This window comes from Carcharhinus amblyrhynchos, chromosome 27 (assembly GCF_965287045.1).
Source record: "Carcharhinus amblyrhynchos chromosome 27, sCarAmb.v2.hapA, whole genome shotgun sequence".
Classification (NCBI taxonomy): Eukaryota; Metazoa; Chordata; class Chondrichthyes; order Carcharhiniformes; family Carcharhinidae; genus Carcharhinus; species Carcharhinus amblyrhynchos.
Window position 1 is genome coordinate 4,243,574 of NC_137350.1, and position 23,977 is coordinate 4,267,550.

General features: G+C 41.6%; 1 protein-coding gene across 2 annotated transcripts in view; it reads right to left on the bottom strand.

Annotated features, from left to right (window-relative positions):
* Positions 1 to 23,977, bottom strand: part of cdc27 (cell division cycle 27) — a 105,295-nt gene that overhangs the window by 10,312 nt on the left and 71,006 nt on the right. For both annotated transcript variants that reach the window (XM_080213522.1, XM_080213523.1), the window contains 6 exons: positions 22,146 to 22,254; positions 16,723 to 16,930; positions 11,051 to 11,223; positions 10,249 to 10,401; positions 6,499 to 6,707; positions 2,037 to 2,154 (listed from right to left, as the gene is read on the bottom strand). In XM_080213522.1, the coding sequence (XP_080069648.1) occupies positions 2,037 to 2,154; positions 6,499 to 6,707; positions 10,249 to 10,401; positions 11,051 to 11,223; positions 16,723 to 16,930; positions 22,146 to 22,254 (970 nt within the window). The remainder of the gene's footprint in view (positions 1 to 2,036; positions 2,155 to 6,498; positions 6,708 to 10,248; positions 10,402 to 11,050; positions 11,224 to 16,722; positions 16,931 to 22,145; positions 22,255 to 23,977) is intronic.

The window sequence follows — 23,977 nt, forward strand, 5'->3', positions numbered from 1 at the left end:
TCACAGCACCAGTGACCTGGGTTCAATTCCATCCTCTGGTCACTGTCTGTGTGGCGTTTGCACTTTCGCCCCATGCCTGTGTGGGTTTCCTCCAGATGCTTTAGTTTCCTCCCACATTCCAAAGATGTGCCATGCTAAATTGCCTCTAGTGTCAGGGGGATTAGCAGGGTAAATTTGGTGTAACAGGATTAGGGCTTGGGTGGGATTGTGATTGGTACAGACTCAATGGGCCAAATGACCTCCTTCAGTACTGTAAGGATTCAATGCTTTATGGGTTCTTGGATCTTAAGATCTCTGTTCAACAAGTGGACAGAATCTCTCACACAAAGCAAGCAAAGAGAAAGAAGACGTAAGCTGGAACGTCAGGAAGATAGTGGTGTAATAATGTCACTGGATAAGTAATCCTAACCATTTCTCCTTCACTAGCATGTCACTCACTTGAAGGGCAATTAGGGATGGGCTAGAAGTACTGGTCCACCCATTATGCCTACACCTACTGAACAAATAAGAAAATAAGATATCACTATGGAGAAAACAGCAGGCAATTCTAGGTTCCCCATGCTTCCAGGTAATTCAAAAAAATGCACAAGGCTAGAACATATTCCTTTAGTTTTCAAAGAATGGGTCTGTGTGTATGAATGTACATCACTTCTACCAAGCTAATGAGCATGTTATAAGTATGATTAATTATCTTAATTAATTATTCATGTGGCTATTAGCACATGTTCAGCAAATCCTGACTAATCACAAAATTATATCACTAAGTGTTTTGTTTTTGCAAGTGAGGGCTGGTCAAGTACAGTCTGCACTCTGCCTATCACACAGAGGAATATGCTGTTTGATTTGATCTGCCGATTACTGAGTAATACAGTGCCACTGAAATTCTTACAGAAAGTTACTAAATTATATGGATGGCAGAGTGTCTTTCTGGTCTGACAGCAGCATCCTGTTAGTATTCAAGTTTTTTTTAAAGTTTTAAAGTTAAAGTTTATTTATTACTGTCACAAGTAGGCCTATATTAATACTGCAATGAAGTTACTGTGGATAATCCCTTAGTCCCCACACTCCGGTGCCTGTCGAGTACACCAAGGGAGAATTTAGCACGGCCAATGTATCTAACCAGCATGTCTTTCGGACTATGGGAGGAAATCAGATCACCCAGAGGAAAACCACGCAGATACAGGGAGAACGTGCAGACTCTGCACAGTGCATTAGGAAATCTTTGCAGAGTCATTTAAGCCATTCAGCCTATTGAGTCCCTGCTGGTTCCCTGTGGAGCAGTCCAGTCAGTCCCATTCTTTTACTTGGTCCTTGTAGCCCAGCAAGCTTAATTCTTTCAATTTCCTTCTGAAATCATTGATTGTTGCCTCTCTTAAGAGTCAGAGATATCTCAAAATCAATCCCCAACTTCAATACTAAAGCAAACAACAGGAATGAAGTTTGCTGTGAATTGAAATCAAACCCCTACTGTAACCTCAACTGGGGACATATTACAGTGCAGCTTCCTGTTGAATACTCATCTCTATACAATAGGCTATAATTGTCTGTCATAATTCCATCTTCACCACCTTACTATCTTCAGCCAGAAGTGCTGAGTGGGTAATCCATTTCTGCCTCCTGTCAAGGTCACCAGCATCACAAATGCATCTTCAGTCAATTCAACTCAATCCACGTGATATCAAGAAAAGGCTAACGACACTGGATGTTCAAACAACATAGCCACAAAATATTTGCTTAGTTTATTGTTTGTTTTTGAAGATACTGATCCTTCAATGTGAAGTTGACTGGGCACTGCTCATATCCAAAAGTGACAGTCTTTAGCTCATTTATGAGTTTGCATTATGCAGTAAATAGTGATCAGATTGTCCTGCAGCAGAGCTGTGATGCATTTGTAGCACAAATTATACTTGACATTTGGCATTCTTGTGTTTGTCGAGTGCAAAACATAAATCTTCACCAAAAAAATCTCTCTTCAGTAATAATCAGATTCTATACAACCAAGTAACTGCTTTCAAATTTATTTGCTGCTTACTTACCACACCAATGTGACACAGCAATACAGAACTTTGGGGATTGATATTAAGAGCCTTTCGGAAATGTATTTCTGCCAGGTTGAACTTTTCTTGCTTATAGTAGATCATCCCCAGACCATACCTGCAGACAAGAGAAGATTACACACGCCTCATTCAGCTTCACAGAGTTGGACAATAACTTGAGTTTCCTTTTCCTGACAAATTTATTATAGTTCTTAGAGGTGGTAACAAGTAGGATAGATAAAGGGGAAGTAGTAGATGTGATATACTTGGATTTCCTAAAAGCACTCAATAAGGTAATGCACAAAAGATAAGAATCATAGAATCCCTACAGTGCAGGAGGCCACTTGACTTATCGAGCCCATCGACTTTCCGACAGAGTATCCCAACCAAGCCCTATCCCTATAGCCCCACATTTTTTTGTCCGTTAAATCCCCTAACTTACATTTCTTTGGACAAGGAAGCACAATATAGCATGGCCAATCCACCTAACCTGCACATCTTTGGACTGTGGAAGAAAACTGCAGTACCCAGGAAAAACCCATGCAGACATGGAGAGAATGTGCAAACTTAATACAATCACCAAAGGTGAAAACTGAACCCAGGTTACTAGTGCTCTGAAGCAGCAGTGCCAACCACTGCACCACTCCATGGTGTTGAGGGTAGTATATTAGCATGGATAGAGGATTGGCTAACTATAGAAGATGGAGACTTGGGATAAGAGGGGCATTTTGTGATTTGAAACCTGAGGAATGGAGTGCCGCAGGGGTCAGTGCTGAGGCCACAATTATTCACAATATATAATGATGACTTAGACAAGAGAGGTAAAATGTGCTATTGCCAAGTTCGTGGATGACACAAAAATAGATAGGAAGACAAGTGGTGGAGATGTCACAAAGGGTCTACAGAAGGATAAGAACAGGTTAGGTCAGTGGGCTAAAACCTGGTAGATGGGAAAGAAATGGGGATAAGTTGAGAAAATGGAATTGAGGATTATCATATCAGATCAGTCGTGATCTCATCGAATGGCGGAGCAGACTTGTTGAGCCAAATTACCGACTTCTGTGAATGCAGAGAAAAGTGAATGATAACAGAATATCAAAGCCACAATCAGCGCCTTTTACTGGAATGCAAGCGACACAGCATGTTGTACACAGGCTGAGAAAGATTAAATTATAGGGATTGCATAAATGTGGTTCAATGAAGTTCAATGTAGAGCAAGAAAATATTCAGGATGATTTCAAACTTAAAGAGGTTGATGAAATAATACCTTACAGAAAAGCACAAAATGAATTGTCTTAGTTTAATTAGCAGACAGAAGAGGATTGAAGCAGGAGTCTGATCCATGTCATCCTGTCAAGATGATGGAACTGCACAATGAAATATGTAGGATGTATTCTCTGACAGTTGAGTTAAATGCATTCACTGCACTGAATTACATCAGCTCCCTAATCACAGTCCCCATCATCCTAAGAAGCCCGAGGCCTACTCCTTGTCCAGTGTGCAATTAAACATGTCCTCCTTGTGTTGTCGTGACTTTGCACTAGTCCAAGTGACCTCCTGGCCCATCTGCCTCAGAATGCTGATCCTTCTCTGGTACCGTGTCTCCTCCATCAGAAGATGGCTCCGACATTGGGCCATTGACATAATGCTGTACTCAACAACCAGTGACTTGATGCAGAAAATACACAATGGTGGTCAGTGTGTTCGGGACTCCACGACAGGAAAGTTGCTTTAGAGCTAGCTCAGAATACTGAGGTAAGACTTCAGGGATTTTGGAGTACAATATGGTTCAAGTGACCTGCATTTAGTACCACAACATAATGATAAATTATATTAAACGTACATTAAAAAGAACAAACCAGTGGAAGAACAAAATGAAAAACCAGGAACCCTGTATGTGCAGGAGAAATATAAACATGGCCAAAATAAACCAGTTATCTAGCAGTCCCCAAAATCAACTGTGCAAATAAAGTTTTGCAAATGTTAGAATGCAGGGAGAAGACAAAGTGCAGGAATTTGTTGAAACAATATAAAAGATATCAAAAGTTCTAAACACTTATTCATCGTTGTCTCAGGCAAATACAAGGAAGCGTTTGTAAATAGTGAAGATCTGAAATAGGCTAGCAGGAAGCTTGGTTCTGAACTTTTTTTTATTTATTGGGCATCACTGGCCCATCCCAAATTGCCCTTGAGAAGATGGTGGTGAGCTGTCTTTTGAATTGCTGCAGTCCCTGGGATGTAGGTACACCAACTGTGTTGTTATGGAGGGTAGTATTGATAAAGTGAGATATGTGCCAGGGCATGATGCTCCAGATTTTGGCAAAGTACAATTCAGCTGCTGAGGGCTCACTGCTCATGGATGTCCACTTCTGAGTTGCAAGATCTGTCTGAAGTCTATCCCATTTAGCATGGTGATATTGTCACATTACATTGAAGATACCCCACATCATGTCAAGTTGGGATTTTGTCTCCACAAGGACGATGTAGCAGTCACCCTTACTGATACTCTCACGGACAGATACATTTGCAGCAGGCAGATTGGTGAGGATGAGGTCAAGTCTATTTTAAGTTTCAAAGTTCATTTATTAGTGTCACAAGTAACACTACTTGTTGGTTCCCTCACCACCGGTCGCAATCCCAGTCGAGCAGTTATGTCCTTAGGGACTCAGCCAGCTCGGTCTGTGATGGCACTAACAAGCCACTCTTGTTGATCAACATTGAAGTTCACCATCCAGAGTACATTTGGCACCCTCATCACCTTCAGTGCTTTCTCCAGGTGGTGCTCAACATGGAGGAGGCATAGACTTTTACAACACAGAAAGAAATCGTTCAGTGCCGGCCATCAAGCATTAATCTATTTAATCTCATCCCAATCTTCAGCGCTTGGTCCGTCATCTAGTATTCTATGGTGTTTCAAGTGCTCATCTAAATGCCTCTAAGATTTTCTGAGGTTTCCTGCCTCTACCAGCCTTTCCAACAGAGTTGTAGATACCCACCAGCCTCCGGAAGAAGTAGTCTTTCCTCAAATCCCTTCTATTTCCTGCCCCTTACCTTAAATCTATGCCTTTGATTACAGACCCTCAACTAAGAAGAAAAATGTCTTCCGATTTATCCTTATAATTTTGTACACGTCAATCAGTGCCCCCCCCAAATCAGGCTTCTCTACTCTAAAGAAAACAACCCTAACCTAACCAGCCTCTCTTCATTGCTGAAATGCTCCAGCTGAGGCTCCTGGTCAATCTTCTTTGTACTCAATTGAGTGCGATCATATTCTGGGACAGTTCGGTGGCACAGTGGTTAGAATTGCTGCCTCATAGCGCCAGGGACCCAGTTTGTCACAGTCTGTGTGGAGTTTGCACGTTCTCCCCATGTCTACATGAGTTTCCTCCAGATGCTCCAGTTTCCTCCCACAGTTCGAAAGATGTGCGAGTTAGGTGTGTTGGCCATGCTAAATTCTCCCTCAATGTACCCAAACAGGCAGCAGAATGTGGTGACAAGGGCATTTTCACAGTAATTTCATTGCAGCATTATTGTAAGCCTACTTGTGACACTAATAAACAAACTTTGAAACATGTGGAGACCAGAATTGCACACGGTACTCTTGCTGTGGCCTGGTTCATTAACTGAGACTGAATGGTACATGGTAACCAGCACGAGGTTTCCTTGCTCATGTTTAGCCTGGTGTCATGAGATTTCATGGGTCCACAGTTGATAGAGGATTCCCAAATAACTCTCTCCCAATTGTCTCCCCCCACCCCGATCTCCTGTAGGACAGGACATATCCAGGAATGGTGATGTGATGTCTGCTGTGTTATCTCTCAGTTATGATTCCGTGAAGATAACTATGTCAGGCTATTCCTTGACTAGTCCCCAGATGTTAGGACGACTTTGCGGGGTTGACAGGATGGGGTTTGACACTGGTGTTTCCAGTGCCTGGATTGAAGTGGGTGGTACATCTGGTTTCATTAGCATTTGGGTACAACTAACTGGGTTCCTAGGCCATTTGACAGAGTATTTAAAAGGGTCAACCACATTGCTGTGGGTCTGGCGTTACACGTAGGCCAGACCAGGTAAGGATGGGCAGGTTTCCTTCCCTAAAGGGACATTAGTGAACCAGTTAAGTTTTTATGACAATTGAAAATAGTTTCTAGTCATCATTAGAACTTATGGATGATATTGGAATAGTGTAGGTTAGATGGGCTTTAGATAGGTTTCACAGGTCAGTGCAACATCAAGGGCCTACCTATGCTACGCTGGAACATTCTATTCTATATATGTTTAATTAATTCTGGAATTAAACCTAACTATACATTCAGCACAAGTTACCTGAGTTCATCCAGACTCCAAGGTTGTGCTTCTTCTAGTTGGCAGAGGTCAGCATTACCATACACAGTGGAATCTCAGGGCTGCCAAAACTAACACTTTACAAAGCCACTCCTGAATGTCAACAACCTCTGCTTACCAGGCATTATAGTGTTGAGAGTTTACATGAATTGCATTTCTGAAACAGGCCAAAGCTTTGTCCAGCTCTTCTGTTAACACAAACTCGTGACCAAGGAGAGTGTACGCATAAGCAAAGTTTGGATCCACTTGGATGGCTCTCTGAAAGAACTTGATTGCTATATCATGTTCTCGCTGCAAGCTGAAGCAGTTCCCTGCTGCACACCAAGCCTGTGAGGGAAAAAAAAATTCAGCACAACTGCACAGGCAGCATCCATTCCACAGTGTGTTTCCAACCACAACTGCAGGGCACAAAACTTGCTCACAGCAGAAGCATGGATTTAAGCATTAAACTAACCTGGCTTGTGTTTAATACTAGGCTGCAGTATTTAATATACAATGAAATCTTTCACACCTCACACTGTTTAGCTTATCCTCATGGATAACATATGTTGGACAATCAAGTGGACTTGTTGAGCACATAGGATCATGTTATCATATCTCAATTACAAAAGGAACAATCTAGATTTTGAGCATCTGACTGATACACATGTTGGTGCCAGAATTGGTGGTGATATAAATATTGACCTGGACAACTGGTTTCACCTGAGCTGACCTCAAACAGGTAGATAAGTCAGTGATGAGTGGTGAATAGAGTGCACCAAGGATAAAAGGAACAATTGAGGCATAGAGAGAGAGAGAGGGGTTTGGGCTATGAACGCAGGAGAGACAGAAGGTAAAATCTGATCTAAAGTTACATGTTCAAGAGAGCAAGTAGTTCAGATACTAGATGTGGACTTGAGTAAGAATAAAAGGTGTAGACTTGATTTGTTATCAAAAAAAGGTGAAGCTGGAATACCGTGGGCATGAGGGAAGAGATCAGGAACTCAAATAAGAGGAGTGTCTCAAAGACCAAATATTTCCTTATCCGATACACCAACTCATCTAGGATAAACTGACAGGTCTATAAATTGAAGTAAACAGCTTTATCTATGATAGTGCTTGATTGCTATAATCTAAATTTAAAGATACCCTGGAAATTCAGTGGCAGAACTCTCTGTAAACCAGGTTTGCAACAAATGAATAGTGAAAGAAATTAGGACCACTCAACAATTATCGCCCATCAGTAAATCAATAAGTAGATCAGAGATGGACAGAGCTAAGGCTGAAGAACTGGACGAGAACCAAGGCCGAAGATGGTGGAAAATATAAACAGTGAAAAGCTTTCCAACATGTCAATCAGTGGCCTATTTGAAACAACCAGGTAATTAAAGAGACAGTGAGACTTGGGTGACTTTCCTCAATCGGTCAGTAACAGCAGGTGCATAAAGAATTTTGCAATGTAGGAGAAGGCTACAGGGCCCACTTCACTTGCACAAGCTCCCTGTTGTCACTCCATGTCTTTTATCTTCTTTCAAGATTGTTCCTTTAAGGCAGTAATGGATTTTGCTTTCTTCAATATTTAATGGGATGCCCCATTTTCAAACACCCATCTTCACAGAAAACTAAATTCTTTCAGACTCTGAATTATTCCTCTCTTTTTGCTGCCTCATGCTTCAATGTACGTCTGCCAATGAGGTCTGCCAGATTAAGAACTTCTCAAATTAGAATATTTCTGGACCTTTCAGTTATTTTTGTTCCAATGAGAAGGAGCAGAGCCACCAGTTTCCTTGGTGGTTCTGCTTCTTTTCCAACTTTGCAGTGCACAAGACTTTTTTCTATTCTTCATGTCAAAATGCATACCTCACATTCTTTCTATTTTGCTTTCAATTGTCAGATCCACTGATGTCCTCTTCAAGTCACAACAATCCTATTCACAGATTTCCACACAACCAAATTTCCTTCTTACGTTACAGAATCATAGAGTGCTTACGCCACAAAAAGTGCAACTAGGCCCACTGTGTCAAACGGTTTACTGCAAGAGCAACTCAGCTAGTCCAACTCCCCCATCTTTTCCCCATAGCCCTCTTCACTGTCTCTCTCTTATTCCATGGGGTTGGTTTTGCTGGCAAGTTTGTTGCGTGGCACTTTTTCAAAGCCCTTTGGAGGCCATGTATAGATCAATCCCATTACTCATTTATGAGCATATACTTGTTACTTCATCAAAAATTCAACCAATTAAATATTATTTGCCTTGAACAAATTGGTGTTGATTTTCTTGAATTAATCTACGTTTGGCCAATCGTCTATTAATTTTATCCCAGATTATTGTTTCTAAAAGCTTTCTCACCGCTGGTGTTAAACTGTCTGGCCTGTAACGTTGGGCTTAACCTTGGACCCTTTCTTGAGCTGATCTGCATCATGGTTATGACATAGCCCATCTGGGCCAACTGCACTGCAGCTCACTGACCTGATTTACCCTACGCTCCATAAACCAAATTTAGATCTTACTGCATTCATTTTCACTCTGGTCCCATCTAATAACTTATTTCTTATTCCAGTGCTAACTGTTTCTCTCAATTCTTTGTGCACCATATTTCTCCTCTGTTACACCCTGGTTCTCATCCCGTGTCAAGGTAGTTTAAATCTTCCACAATAGCAGCAGCAAACCTCACTCCCAAGGACATTGATGTCTACTCTGTTCAGAAACTGCCAGGCCTGTATCGGACTGACCTCACTAAAACTGGTCTCATTGTCCCTGGAATTTAAAGCCCTCCTTCCTGCACCATTTCTCAGCCAAACATTTATCTGCTCCATCATCTACATCCACATTGACTAGCAAGTGAGACTTGGAAATTGCTCCTTTTGAGGCCCTTCTGCTTGCTAGTTTTTTCCTGCATGAGCCTTCTTCTGCATACATATTAATGCCTTCACATCCTTCTAAAAGTGGGGCAGCCTCTGCTGGAGACAATCTCCAGCCGAAACTGAATCAGTACGCTTTACAGTTACACAGGTTTAACATTAAACTTGTTTGTTTGTACTCTACTAATAAAACCTGGGCTACAGAGGACTGTCACTAGAATGATTCCAGTGATAGAGATTTTACCCACAAGGTTAGATTGGAGAATGTTGCTGTTCTCCTAGGAGCAAAGGAGGCTGAGGAGAGATTTGATAAGAGGTGTACAATCTTATGACAGGTAAGGTAGACAAAGAAAAGTTGTCCCCATTAATTAATGGCGCAAGGCAACACAGATTGAAGATTCTGGTCAAGAGCTGTAGGCCATCTGTGAGGAAGGACATACTTTCTCAATACAGCAAGTGGTAATCAATTGGACATTCTTGCTCATGAGGGTGGTGGAAAAAATGGAGATGATTACTTATTTCGAAAGGAAGCTGGATGGACACTGAAGGAAATAAATTTGGTGGGGCTACATGGATAGACCAGGAGAAATGTGACTAACTCGATTGCTATACAGAGAGCCAGCAAGCTTGAATGGCCAAATGGTTTCTTTCTGTGCTGTAATGACTAATCGCTCTACCATTCCTATAATTTTTTTGAGTTCATAAAAACGTTTCACTCTGTCTGCTGTCTCCCAGGACAAAGTTTTCTCATCTGATGTTCAAGCAGTGTCATCTGCTTTCCTGAAATTCAGTTTCTAGCAATGACAGCATGAACATTGGTCTCACTATCCAGGAGGAAGCTGCCCATGAGAAAGAGTGGTGACTAAGGTTGTAAAGGGTAACAGGATCTGCAAATAACATTCTGACACTGAATTCCCCAATTTCAACCTTCTCTACTAATCTGTCTCCACCCCGAATCATCTTTTCCGTCAGGTTCATCTTGAATACAACTTCAATGGAGTCCCTACAAAGAAATCAAATGACAACTCACCTCTGGTGTATTTCTATCCATCTCAGTCAAATCCTTGGAGAGGAGAGAGAGAGTCACATCCTTCTGTAGGTGCCACAAAGTGGTGGAGTAGATCTCCATACCCTCAACTCGGTAGCTCTCAATACGCCTCACCTCTGAAAATATCCTCTCTGCCTAGAATAAGACAAAATGTTTCCAATGCAGAATGGAGTTGGAGTAGATTACTAGGCCATTCATGAAAACTTACTCTAGCAAAGGTTAGTGCCAAGTGCCTCCAGGAGAGGAAGGCAGAAGATGCAGACCTGTGGGAGCAAAGGCAGAAAAGAGAAAAACTGGATCCACAGACCACATCCCTCCTGACAATTATTTGAGCTAAGTGTTTCCAACTGAATTGCAAGCAGAATGCCCATCTCTAGCATAGACCAGAAGACTGATCAGAGGTTGGGGATGGTAGGGGGAAGGGGAGGATATGCGGTGTGTATGGGGAAAAGTCCTAATCCATCTCCTTGTTACCTCGAAAAACAACTCAAATTAAATCCAATTCAAGGTTCCCAGAAGTGAGAGAAACAAGATCCAAACTTACAAGATAAGGCACTGCACCCTATCTTGGGTTCGATCTAACACTTGATCTTAGCCAAAAGGCAGAGAAGTGATTTAAAGCATTCTTACTTGAAAATTTCTGGTTTGGGAAAATGCAGAATGAACAGCTTTCTGTGGCTCAATCAGTTTTTCAGATCTATAGTAGCTTGTTGGATGTAGTATCATTCAAATTTCACACGGGTAACTTTCAAACATGCTTTTGTCAATTCAGCCATCCACTTACCTGCATATACTCAGCGAGCTCAAAATGTGCTCTTCCTATCTGACAGAGTACCCAACCGGTATTGTAGTGATGTGAAGGAAGCTGGCTCAGGATACCAATTGCTTCTTTGCAGTTATAAGAGCAGAGTGCCAAATAACCTTTCCCCATTTCACGTAGCAGGTTCATGAGTCCATCTGGCAATCAAAAAAAACAGCAACAATGGAAGATTCGTTGTTAGATGACATGGAACACCACCCAAGATAAACGGGACAGAAACGTGCACACCACCACTGCATTATGCAGAGAAGGAAATGAGCCCTTCGGGATTACTCCAATGAGAACATTAGGGACATTTATGATGCTAGAAAGATCACTACGGCACAGTAGTTAGCATTGCTGCCTTAGTGCCAGGGACCTGGGCTCAATTCCAGTCTCGGCTGACTGACTGTGTGGAGTTTGACCGTTCTCCATGTGTTTTCTCCAGGTGTTCCGGTTTCCTCCAACACTCCAAAGAGTTAGGGTGATTGGTCATGCTAAATTGCCTCTTAGTGCCAGGGGATTAGCAGGGCAAATACATAGAATTACGGTAATAGGGCCTGGATGCTATTGTCAGTGCAGGCAATGGCCTCCTTCTGCACTGTAAGGATTCTAATCACAGAGCAGGCACTAGGTTTCTTTTATATAATGTGGAAATGCTGGCATTGAACCGGGGTAAAGAAAGAAGTATCACAACACCAGGTTAAAGTCCAACAGGTTTAGTTGGTAGCACAAGTCACTAACTTTCAGAGCACTGCTCCTTCATCAGGTGAGTGGGATTTCAGTCCTGGCTGGAGACAATACACATTTTTTTAAACCTATGCTTTACCCTCTCTTCACACACATTGTCTGTACCTTTAAGCCTTTAAGGCTTGATTACCTGTAAAGACTCGCATTCCAACCATTATTTTGTAAATGAGTTTGTGTTTTTATATGCCCTGTTTGTGAACTTTGTAAAAGGTCTGACAACACCAGGTTTTAGTCCAACCGATTTATTTGATAGTAAACTCACAAGCTTTCAGGTTAACCCCTTCGTCAGGTGAATGGAGAGTTGGACTAAAACCTGGTGTTGTCAGACTTTTTACTGTGTTTACCTCAGTCCAACGCCGGCATATCCACATCATGTGAACTTTGTGCCAGCCTCAAAGGCACGATTTCCCAATTTCACATTGGTCACTCTTGCAGGATTGGTATTTACAGGCTGCCAGACTTCTCATTTCAGAACGTGCTTAGATTTCAGAGTTCAGGTAACTCCTACATTTATTGAAACAGAACAAAACCTTTCACATCCGAAGCATTAATTGGCTTTAAAAATAATCTCATTAGATATACTTTCTACAAATTTGTAGTTGTCTTTGATGTCATATCCTGAACGTACAAATGTAACATCTCAGTGCAGCACTGCATGAAACCCACAAGGAGCTTGATTTAGATGAACCAAGGGTAAAGCAATACTTCATCTGCAGACTTTCACTCAGACAAAAGTCACTTCTGCAGCTCAGGTAGAGGCATTACAGTCTTCATTAATTAAAGCTTGTGCAGTGCACTGTCGGCAGAAGTACATAGGTTCATTACACAAAGCTGCAGGCACATGATGAAATAGGGATGGAAGGAAACAGCACACAGCAAGAAAATTAGAAAAAAAATCACAATAAATTAATTTAGGAAAGCAAGCAACATGAAGAAATCAGCAAGATACATGAAGTTTGATATAGATTTACTAAAAATTGTTTATGCAGAAGGACAACCAGATGAATACTTGGGAGTCACTGAACTCAAGACACATCTCGAGCTAATTACTAAAAATCACAGAATAATGCAATCAAATCAGTGACAAATTTGAGAGCAATTGTGTGAGAAGTTAGAGGTTATGTTACTGGACAGGAAACTTGAATTCAAATCCCTCCACAGCAGCTACTGAATTAAAATTCAGGTTATTAAATAAATCTAGAACAAACAGAATATGAATAAGAGTAGCCATGAAACTAGCAGAGGGAAGGAAATTGCTGACCTTACTTCATCTGGCCTACGATATCACAACAGCTCAGTGACTATCACTGCTAGCTGTGCAGATACATGGATTTGGGCCTGTGTCTGTGGGAGTTTGCACATTCTCCCTGTGGTTGCGTGGGTTTCCTCCCACACCCCAAAGATGTGCTCTTAGGCTGATTGGTGTACCAAATTGACCCTACACTATTCTCCCCTGAATCTGGCTACATTAGGGGTACCGTTCACATACACATGGGGCAGGGTAGGTGTAGGAAAATGCTCTGTTGAAATGGCAGCACGGGCTCGTTGGGCCAAAGGGCCTGTTTCCCGTGCTGGGTTGTTCTTTGATATGACCCCAGAGACACAGACCCTGAACTATCCCCTGCAACAGTTAACCTAGCCACTCGCACACTGGGTGGCACAGCAGCTAACACTGCTACCTAAGTGTCAGGGACATGGGTTCAACTGCTAGCTTGGGTCACTGTCTGCGTACAGTCCACATGTTCTCCCAGTGTCTTTGGATGCTCCAGTTTCCTCCCATAGTCAAAGATCTACTAGTGTGATGCATTGACCATGCTAAATTCTCTCTGTGTACCCGAACAGGCGCCAGAGTGTGGCGACTAGGGGATTTTCATGTAACTTCATTGCAGTGTGAATGTAATCCTAATTGTGACACTAAAATAAACTTGGAGGGCAATAATTGCATCATCAGCAAAATCCACACTAAGTGAATAAATGAAAAAGTTAACATCAGCTGTGTAACAGGATATAAAATAAATTGGCAGGGAGAGGGGACACCAGAACACAGCACAGGTACAAAAACATAGAACAAGGACATAGAAAAAGGATTGGGAAACAAAAAGGATTCTAACATATAGTCCCGAAAGAGAAAAGATTGGGGAAAACACAAGATAAACCATGGCAGGCTTGCAGTCCACATGTGTTAATATTCACTGTGTGACAATCAAGGTTGGAAGGCTAAATGGACAGGGGTGATTTGAAAAGGTAGTGATTATGGCTCAGACAGGGACAGAAGTGGAGATTTAACATGCTGGTAAGAAAATATTCAAGAGGAATAGGAAGTAACACAGCAGAAACAGCGCAATTAACTGCGGCAGAGCAGATGCGAATCAACAATGGGAATGCACTAAAACCAGCAAGTATAAAAAGCAGGAGAAGGAATAGGGAATGGACAACAGCCGAACAGTCAAGGAGATCCAAGTAGGTAATGCAGAATTCCCCAGCGTGTCTCACTCTCCAAGCAGAATTCTACTCTGAGTGCCGAGTCATGGTTTCATCGGGGAGTACAGCCAAGGCCTCACCCACAAAGCACGGCTGGCTCACTGTGCAGGGGAGCAGGAGCAAAACTGGCAAAGCCATAAACTTTTTCTTAATTTAGGGATGAGGGCATCGCTGGCTGACCCTCATTTATTGCTCACACCGAAATGCCCTATAGAAGATGGTTGTGAGCTGCCTTCTTGAAGTTCACTGCATGTACTTTTGGTGTAGGCATACCCACAGTGATATTTGGGGGGGGGGGGGGGGTTTCCAAGATTTTAACCTCATGACAGTGAAGGAATGGTGATACATTTCCAAATCAGGATGGTGAGTGATGTTCAGATGGTGGTGTTCCCAGGTGTCTGCTGCCCTCGTCCTTCTAGTTGGTAGTGGTCATGGGTTTGAAAGGTGAAGGCCTAGAAACTTTGCTGAGGAACTGCTGTAGTGATTTGCAGGTGGCACCAAGCTGGGTGGCAGTGGGTGCTGTGAGGAGGATGCCATGAGGCTGTAGGATGACTTGGACTTGCTGGCTAAGTGGGTAAATAATTAGTGAAAGCAATATAATATGGATAAATATGAGGTTATCCACTTCGGCAATAACAGGAAGGAAGAGTATTATCTGAATGGTGGTAGTTTAGTAAAAGAGGAAGTGTAACATAACCTGGATGTCATAGTGGAACAGTCACTGAGGTAGTGAGGAAAGCTAGTACATGCTGGTCTTCATAGCAGGAGGATTTGAATATCAGAGCACAGATGTCTTGAAAAAGTTATACAGTGAGTCAACCTGAGCAAGGAGCAGTGTTCCGAAAGCTCATGATTCCAAATAAACCTGGTGTTGAGAGACTTCTTGGTGAAGCCACATCTTAATTATGGGTGACATTGCAAATGTCTGTTAAAACTACAGAAACCCTACAGTACAGAAGGAGGCCATTCAGCCCATCGAGTCCCTTACCGATTCTCGGGAGAGCATTTTACCCTGGCTTAATCCCTACTTTATCCCTGTAATTCCATGCATTTACTATGGCTAATCCACCTCACCTGTATATCTTTAGACACTGGGACCAAACCAGCACATCCGGAGGAAAGACATGCAGACAGAGAGAACATGCAAGCTCCACACAAACGGACACCCAAAGCCAGAACTGAACTGGGTCCCTTGTGCATGAGGCAGCAGTGCTAACTAGATGGTGGAATTTGAATTCAATAAAAATCATGTAGTTAAGAATCTACTGATGACCTGAAAGCATTGTCGATTGTTGGAAAAACTCATCTAGTTCGTTAATGTCCTTTAGGAAAGGAAATCTGCCAACCTTACCTGATTTGGCCTACATATGACTCCAGAGCCACAGCAATATGACTGACTCTTAACTGCCAACTGCCATCCAAGGCAGCGAGGGATGTGCAATAAATGCTGGCCAGCCAGCGATGCCCATGTCCCATGAATGAATTAAAAAAAACACTATAGCAATTTGGAGGGCTTCAGCTTTCAAAAGGCGGGTGATTGAGGAAAGGCCTGACAGAATTATATACACAAGGAAATAAATACTTAGGTAGAATTTTATCAAGATTATTACTTCACAGTATAAAGGCACTAGAAAAAGGAGACAAGTAACAGTTGGGTAAGTTCCCATCCAACAGCAGGGACAATCTCATACAAAGCAATTAATAGGAGCAACTTTTGTGAGAAGAATAGTGGATCAAAAATATTGGAACTATTTAATGTTCAGTCCGATAATGCTCAAATGCAGAGTTTTTCCCCTCAATAGGAAAGGTATGATTTGAGTTGGTATTTATTTTACAGATTGAGAGTCAGCTAATAAACGTACAGTTGCTCGCTGCTCCAGGTCTCTCAGGAAAGATGTTGGAGGAGATGACTAAACCAATCTGGATTCCTGCTCATCAGGAAGCCTTGTTGCAAGGGTTGAGAATATTCAAGCAAAGCCAGGATTGAGCACAGCTGTGATAAAGCATCATCACATTTCCTGCTATCTATACCCATAGATTTAGTAATCAATGTAAAGTCATCTTAGACAGTATCCAACCTTCATAGAACACTCCAAAACTAAGAAATCAGAAAATGTGAAAAAGGGCAGAAAGAAGGGTAGGAGGGTAAAAATCTTGACTCATTTTAAATTAAATGACATGCTGATTGAGGAAAGAAAAAAATGAATAAGGTCTTGTCCTGGATAAATCAAAGCACCTCAGTCATCTGCATCCACCTTGTCTAAGGTCACACAGATATGAACCCAAGTTAAACGAATAAAAATCTACCACAATATCCAAATAAGACACGGTGACAGATAATCACTGCATTCATTACATGTGCTTTGAAGTCTGTGAACAGACCGAGCCCACCCTTTCAAAAGTTATTCCCCAGGACAGGAACTCACCCGCAGCTGCTTTTTGTATATTAAAGGCCTGTACTTGAGGTGTTACTGAGGAGACTTTGCCTTCAGTGATGACTGAAGAATCCAGTTTGCTAATCTCTAAACTGTCATTGAGGTTTGGCTGTGTTATGCCTCCTTTACTAGTTTTGTTTTTTGGCTTCCTGTTTGGAATTTTAGGTGGAAACTTCATCTTCAGCTTTTTACTGTTCTCCTGTTTGAAAACAAATACAAAGCTTAGCATACATAGGCAGCTGAAGAACATTACAAGATGAATCAGCACAAGCATTTCTACACTACCCAAGTGTAACTGCTTAACAACAGCTTAATACATCCAGCAAAATTCAATCAAGGTACACCCAAACAAGTACTAATACAAAGGATTAAAAAGGGCTTTCACACAAGGTTTACTTGAAAAAATGATTCCCTTGAAAGAGCTTTAGAATTTTCAGGTTTAATTATTGATTTCACTGGCTCACAGGTGATATTTCCACCTCAGAGGTGCAATGGTTGTCATGCCAGTCCTGGCAAATGAGTACCAAAATCCTGGTTCTGAATATTGAGTTGATATCCAGTGAGGCGTATACGTGCCATTTCCTCCACGACGCCATCACAAAGGAATTGAAAGGCTCTGTAATTTTGATTGTATGGCTGAATGGAGATTAACTTACGCTGAAAAATCTTAAATCAATGACTTGCTGTTAGGGCATTGGGGAGAGTTACAAAACAAAGATCTAGGGGTACAGGTTCATAGCACCTTGAAAGTGGAGTCACAGGTGGACAGAGTGGTGAAGAAGCCATACGGCATGCTTGGTTTCATCGGTCAGAATATTGAATACAGGAGTTGGAACGCCTTGTTGAAGTTGTACAAGACATTGGTAAGGCCGCACTTGGAATACTGTGTACAATACTGGTCACCCTATTATAGAAAGATTATTATTAAACTAGAAAGAGTGCATAGAAGATTTACTAGGATGCTACTGGGATTTGATGGATTGAATTATAAAGAGAGGCTGGATAGACTGGGACTTTTTTTTCTGGAATGTAGGAGGCTGAGGGGTGTCTCAGAGAGATCTATAAAATAATGAGGGGCACAGATCAACTAAATAGTCAATATCTTTTCACAAAGGTAGGGGAGTCTAAAACTAGAATGCATTGGTTTAATGAGAGAGGGGAGAGATAGAAAAGTGTCCAGAGGGACAATTTCTTCATACAGAGGGTGGTGAGTGTCTGGAACAAGCTGCCAGAGGTAGTCGTAGAGGCGGATATGATTTTGTCTTTTAAAAAGCATTTAGATAGTTACATGGGTACGATGGGCATAGAAGGATATGGGCCAAATGCGGGCAACTGGGATTAGCTTAGGGGTTTTAAAAAAAACAGCGGAATGGATTTGAAGTTGGGCTATAAACCTCTGACTCGAAGCAAACCTGATTTCTAGGTTGAAGTTGTTTGTTTTCACTATGCTAGATTTCTTTATGGCCAGTGGCCTGGAATTTGACAAAGGACAGAAGGTATCGTACACAACAGCTTCTCCTTGGCAGGGAAGTGATATACACAGATTTTTGAGAGCCAGTGTTCCTTAGCTGGGCATTGGAATGTAAACAATATGCACTTAGGAGGCCTGGAGAAATGAGGTCTGGAGTGACTAATGACCTATTTATCTGCATTTGATAGGCCTAATCCAATGATTCAGTTGTGGTTCTGATCAATTCATTGGCTGTTTACCAAGGAACTTTTGGAGTTTTAACTCTGCGAACACAAAGAGCTTGTTAAGAAAGGCAGTGTGAAGAACCTGGGAACCAAGCTCAAAGACAGACAACATCTGGAAAGAGAACAAAGGTCTGATTTCATGTTCAGCAAACTCCTGGCCAGGTTTTAATTGCAAGTGGAAATCAACATTAAGTTAAGGAACAGATAGTGAGCATTTGGTTTAAGCATTGCAACTATTTACTGCTGTTTATGTAACTACAGGATAAAGGAAATTGAGTTTACATAGCAAAGCCTTTGTACCTTTATTCGTTACACAGCTTAAAACAGAGTTTTGGCCAACAGTTGCAATCCAACCAAGATTTTTCGAAGATAAATGCCTTGTCAAATCCAATGGGAAACTGCTACTCACCCCTCAAACATGGCTCATAAATCTCACCTGCAAAACTCAAGTGTGATCTGCCCTAGGGCAGGTCCTAAAATGCAAAGATAAATGTTGAGCGTCTTTGTTATAAACCACAGGTCAGGGTGTGAGTGCTTGACTTTATACGACAGGGGTAAATCACATGAGATACTGAAGGGAAAAAGTACCCTTACACAAGGTTGAATGGATCTACCTTACATTAACTTGCTCTTTCTCTACACCTTATTTATGACTGTGACACTACATTCCATACCCTCTCCTTCTGATCTCCCCTATGTACTCTATGAACTGCATGCTTTGACAATGCAAAAAACAATACTTCTCACTGTGTCTCAATACACGTGACAATATTAAAAATACATTGTGAATCTAAATGTTAGAATAAACATGCAAGTAACAATTACAGGAAGTACTTGAGTAAAAATCAATCTCATGCAAGTTGACCACATGAATTTTAACTGAAAATATAATTTCTCATATCTCAGCTAAAAGTTGACCCAACTTTTCAAGGCCAACACAAAAATTCCAGAATCAAAGTATAATCCTGGAGTTTATTGATTCAATTTCAATGCAAAACTCAAATTTAATTTTAATGTTTTCAAAGAAACAAGTGTTGTTTGCTCTCACTTTATTCCATTGTGACTGCCTTTTCTGAATTTCATTTGGGCCCGAAGTCATACATGTCAATTCAAAAACATGGGTGAGCAATACGGCCTCACCATATCAGGGGCCTGGGTTTAATTCCAGCCTTGCGTGACTTTGTGGAGTTTGCATGTTCTCCCCATGTCTGCATGAGTTTCCTCCAGGTGCTCTGGCTTCCTCCCATAGTCCAAAAATGTGCAGATTAGGTGGTTTGGCCATTAAAAATGATTTCAAAACCAGCTGGGGAGAGGTTTACGCAGAGAACATTTTGTCAAGGAACCAATGTTAGTGTTTTCTTGTTGATTATAACAAAAGTTAAAATAAGCCATGAAAACAAGTTTTATTTCCCTGTTGTTGTGATACATACAGGCTGTTAAAACCCAGGCCTGCATACAGAATATCTGAGATTTTCATATGCAATGGCCAAGGAAAAGATGGGTGTGTGATACAAAATGTACTTTTAAACCAAAGGTGTGCAGGTTAGGTTGACTGGCCAAACTAAATCGCCCCTTTATGTCAGGGGGCTAGTGGGATAAATACGTGGGTTTACAGGGACTGGGCCTGGATGGGGTTATTGTTGGTGCAGGCTCAATGGCTCAAATAATCTCCTTCTGCACTGTAGGGATACTATGATAAATTGCCCTCTACTGTCCAGGGGAATTAACGGGGTAAATGCGTGGAGTTACAGGGCTAGGGCAGGGAGTGGGCCTGGCTAAGATGCGCTGACGGAGAGTTGGTGAAGACACAAAGGGCTAAATGATCTCTTTCTGCACTGCAGGACTTCAATGACCTGTATAAAAGTCAAGCCATGGTCTTTCACCTAAAAGGGCAAGTTACACAAAGTCTCAATTTCTACACGAATATACATGGTACCAGTAGTTAAAGCGTCAATAGCATCAGAGTTAAGCATACACGCCGGAAGTAGCAGGGAATTGTACTCCTTCAGGAGAGGAATGCCGAGCTCCTTTACCAGCAGTAAATATGTGGGTGTTGGACAGAAAAGTCAATTGAGGGTACTTCTAAAGGATTATTAGCTCGTCCCCCTGACATTAAGGGACAATTTCGCATGGCCAATCCACCTACCCACACATCTTTAGACTTGAGGTGGGGAGGAGTTCATCTTCAGATGGTTTCCCATGGAAGGCAATTACCCAGGAAACATTTACACTACAGGGCAAATCTTAATGGGGAACCTCTGACATAGACTTCCAGCACATCTTGGGGCCTTATATGTTATGGACGTCAAAGAGAATAGCTGCAAATGCTAAACATTAAACAAATAAATTTCTCAGTATCTTCAAGAATAAGGAAGTCAGATGAGTTGTTACCATGAAAAAATAATCTATATGATGACTGCCAAGTACACAAGTTACAGAAAATACTATAAAAGGTGATTTGCGAGAGTAGAGGGGAAGATTCTGCGCACTTGAACTTTGTCTACTGATGGGTGAGTACGTGCCTACTTTTGAAAATGGTCACATACCATGGTCACAGACAACTGCAGATAGAGTTGTCTCACTTTCTGTGCAAAAGGATCATAAATGTTCAATAGCAATGAAGGTGGATTATCTGAACAGTAGTAACCATAATAGAACTGAGAAAGAGAAAATCTAGGGATGCAATCAGGTGCAGATAGAAAAAGATCACAAAAACAACAAATAAGATTTTGGGTTCTACGTAAAGATGTGCTAAACACTGACACTGAATTCTTGGGATGAGGGGATCTTATCAAGGAAAGTTTAACATTGGGCCATTACCCATTAGAGCTTAGAAGAGAGTGAGGTGACTTTACTGACACACGTCACATCCTGAGGAAACTTGATAAGAGGGTAATGGGAAAATGAGAGAGACAAAAACGAGGGGACACATTCAAGAGATCTCCCTTTTAAGACAGAAATGAAGAAAATCTTTTTTTTCCTCAAAGCATCATTGGTGTGTGGAATTATTTTCCATAGAAAACAGTGTTGGCTAGGTCATTGCCTAATTCAGCCTCAAGTTCTCACATTTGATAGTCAAGAGACTACCCATCAAAGCTGCAATGGAGTTATCAAATGCAGTCAGGTTCCAAGGACCAAATGGCCTATGCCAGCTCCTAAGTCGTATATTCCTAGCTGAAGGACTTCATTCAGTTTTGGGCACCTCATGAGAAAAAATTTATAACCATAGTAAGAATACAGAAAAGGTCCACTGGAACATTGGTAACAAAGGATTATGTTTAGACATTACAGTTAATAAAGGAATTTAAAAAGCTTCATCATTTAAAGTCTTAATAGGGTCATAGAGGTTTTAACAAGGAATTTTTTTCAGATTGTTGCCATTGGTTGATGAGTTCGGAACAAGTGGTAAAGATGCAGGATCAGAGAAAGCTGGCAGATAATGAGGATGTACTTAATTATACACAGAGAATGAGAACATAGAATGCATTGCCATAAGTGATGCCCAAAACACAGTTCAGTTAAAAACATAAAAGATAGCCCAATCGCTGCCTGATGAGCTAAGTATTTTGTAGCAGTGTCTATTTCTATTTTAGATTTTTAGTATCTGCAGTGTCTTGATTTTTACATTTAAATCATTAAACCAGAATACTGCCAACAAGGGGAACCTGTGCAATGGTTCACATGATCTGAAGTAAACATCTGGTATTAGCGCTGGTTACCTTGGTAGTCGAACTGGCGCTTGTAAATAGTCTGGAACTTCTCCGGGGTGGTGCATTGCCAGGTGCATTGGTGGGGACTGTACTGGTTGGAAATAGTACCTGTGCTGCACTGAACAAGATCAGGAGAGAAAGCATAGTTAAGTCTGGCAGTCTTCACAGTTGCTCAGTATTTCAGCCAAGGTCAAATCTCATGCGAAGGGGAACATCTTTGCAAATTCAGATCAGCCCCAGAGCCCAACACGTGCTCCATTCTCAAAAGCAAATGGGCAAAAGGTTGGGTATCGTACAAATTCCTAATTGCAAAGCAGGCAACAAACTCCTGAGCAGTACTTTCTCACCCACAAGCAGCTTACCTTTTCTATGTCATTAAACTGTAAATAGTGTGAGCAGCTTGTTTATTTGAACATGTGCTACATCCAGAATCCTCCATACCCGAGAGAGAAAACATTGTTCTTCTCCCACTACAGCCCATTCACACCCTCCTCTCACCCCTCTCCCCCCTTTATCATTTTCTGATTGACATTCACTAATATGTTTTTTCTAATTCTCCACACACACGTTGTTTTCTCCCACATATCAAAAATCCCATTCTAACCTTCCCTGTTCAGCTCCATTCTTCTCCTCCTCACACTTGGACATTTTGTCTCCTTTCCCAGACATAAACACAAACTTCCCAGAGGAGGTTACACACAGCTTGCTGAATGTCATAAACGCAAGCACCATCATTTAACCTATAGTGCCAGGCTGCTAGGCGTGACTCGGTCGATGCTAAAGTCACATTGATTTGCCGTGCTCAATCTACGTTATGAATGACCCAATCTGCATCATAAACCTGGCCTGGAGGTGAAATTCATTCATTCTTTTCACTCCATGCCAGGAGCATGCATTTATCTGACCATTTCCATTGGCTTTCTTACAATCTGAAATGTACCATGCATTGAAACAAACAGACTGCTCACAATAGCTAACTCGATTACAAGCATTTTCTATTTTTATTGTAAGATTTTCAGCTTTTAGCTCAAACTGGGGCAGGACAGAGCATCAAACCCCAACCACCCAAACATGAGGGGCTGGAGAGGGGGGGTGCGGGGAGGGAACGGGGCAGGGAGAGAGGATAAGGGACCCGCAAAAGCCCAGGAGAGATTGAGCTTCAGGTGAGTGTGCTCTGGATTGACTTGGCCCAGAATTGGAGCATTTTGTTACCAGCCCTGAAATCTGGGAGTGCTTTTCATTCAGCAGCTCTGGTCCTGAAGTCATCCTGGAGCCAAATAGTCCAGAAAGACAAACACCAACCAAAGATCACAAACCTCATTGGGCTAACAAATTGGATAATTCATCACACAGATGGAGCACAGTAAATCGACACTTAGTTTTAGCACTGAATGATCCACACGACAGCCTGGATACCACAGGCTGGGGTTTATTAAGCCTAGTCATTCAATTTGTATGCAATCTCTGTGCAGCCCACACTTCAGGGAAATATTAATTGCAATACATACAAGAGAACTATTAATAAAAAAGATTGCAAGAAGTGGTTAACCATGAAAGTCCCTGTACAATAATGTCTTCCCATTCAAAGTGATGAAGGAAACGTCCAGGATTTTCTCACCTTACTCAAACCTTCTGTGGTCTCATTGTCTGTTTGCCCATGGCCTGGCTAAGATCTGAATACAATGCGTCTGATTCCAATAATGGTGGCACTTGAATACCATAAAAGGTAATTACAAATCTTTGTTCAAGTACTGGAATGGCTTAAAGTCAAAACATAGATTTGCATGGTCCACTTTTTCCATTTCTGTACCTGCTGCATTTGGTTTAATCTTACATCGAGG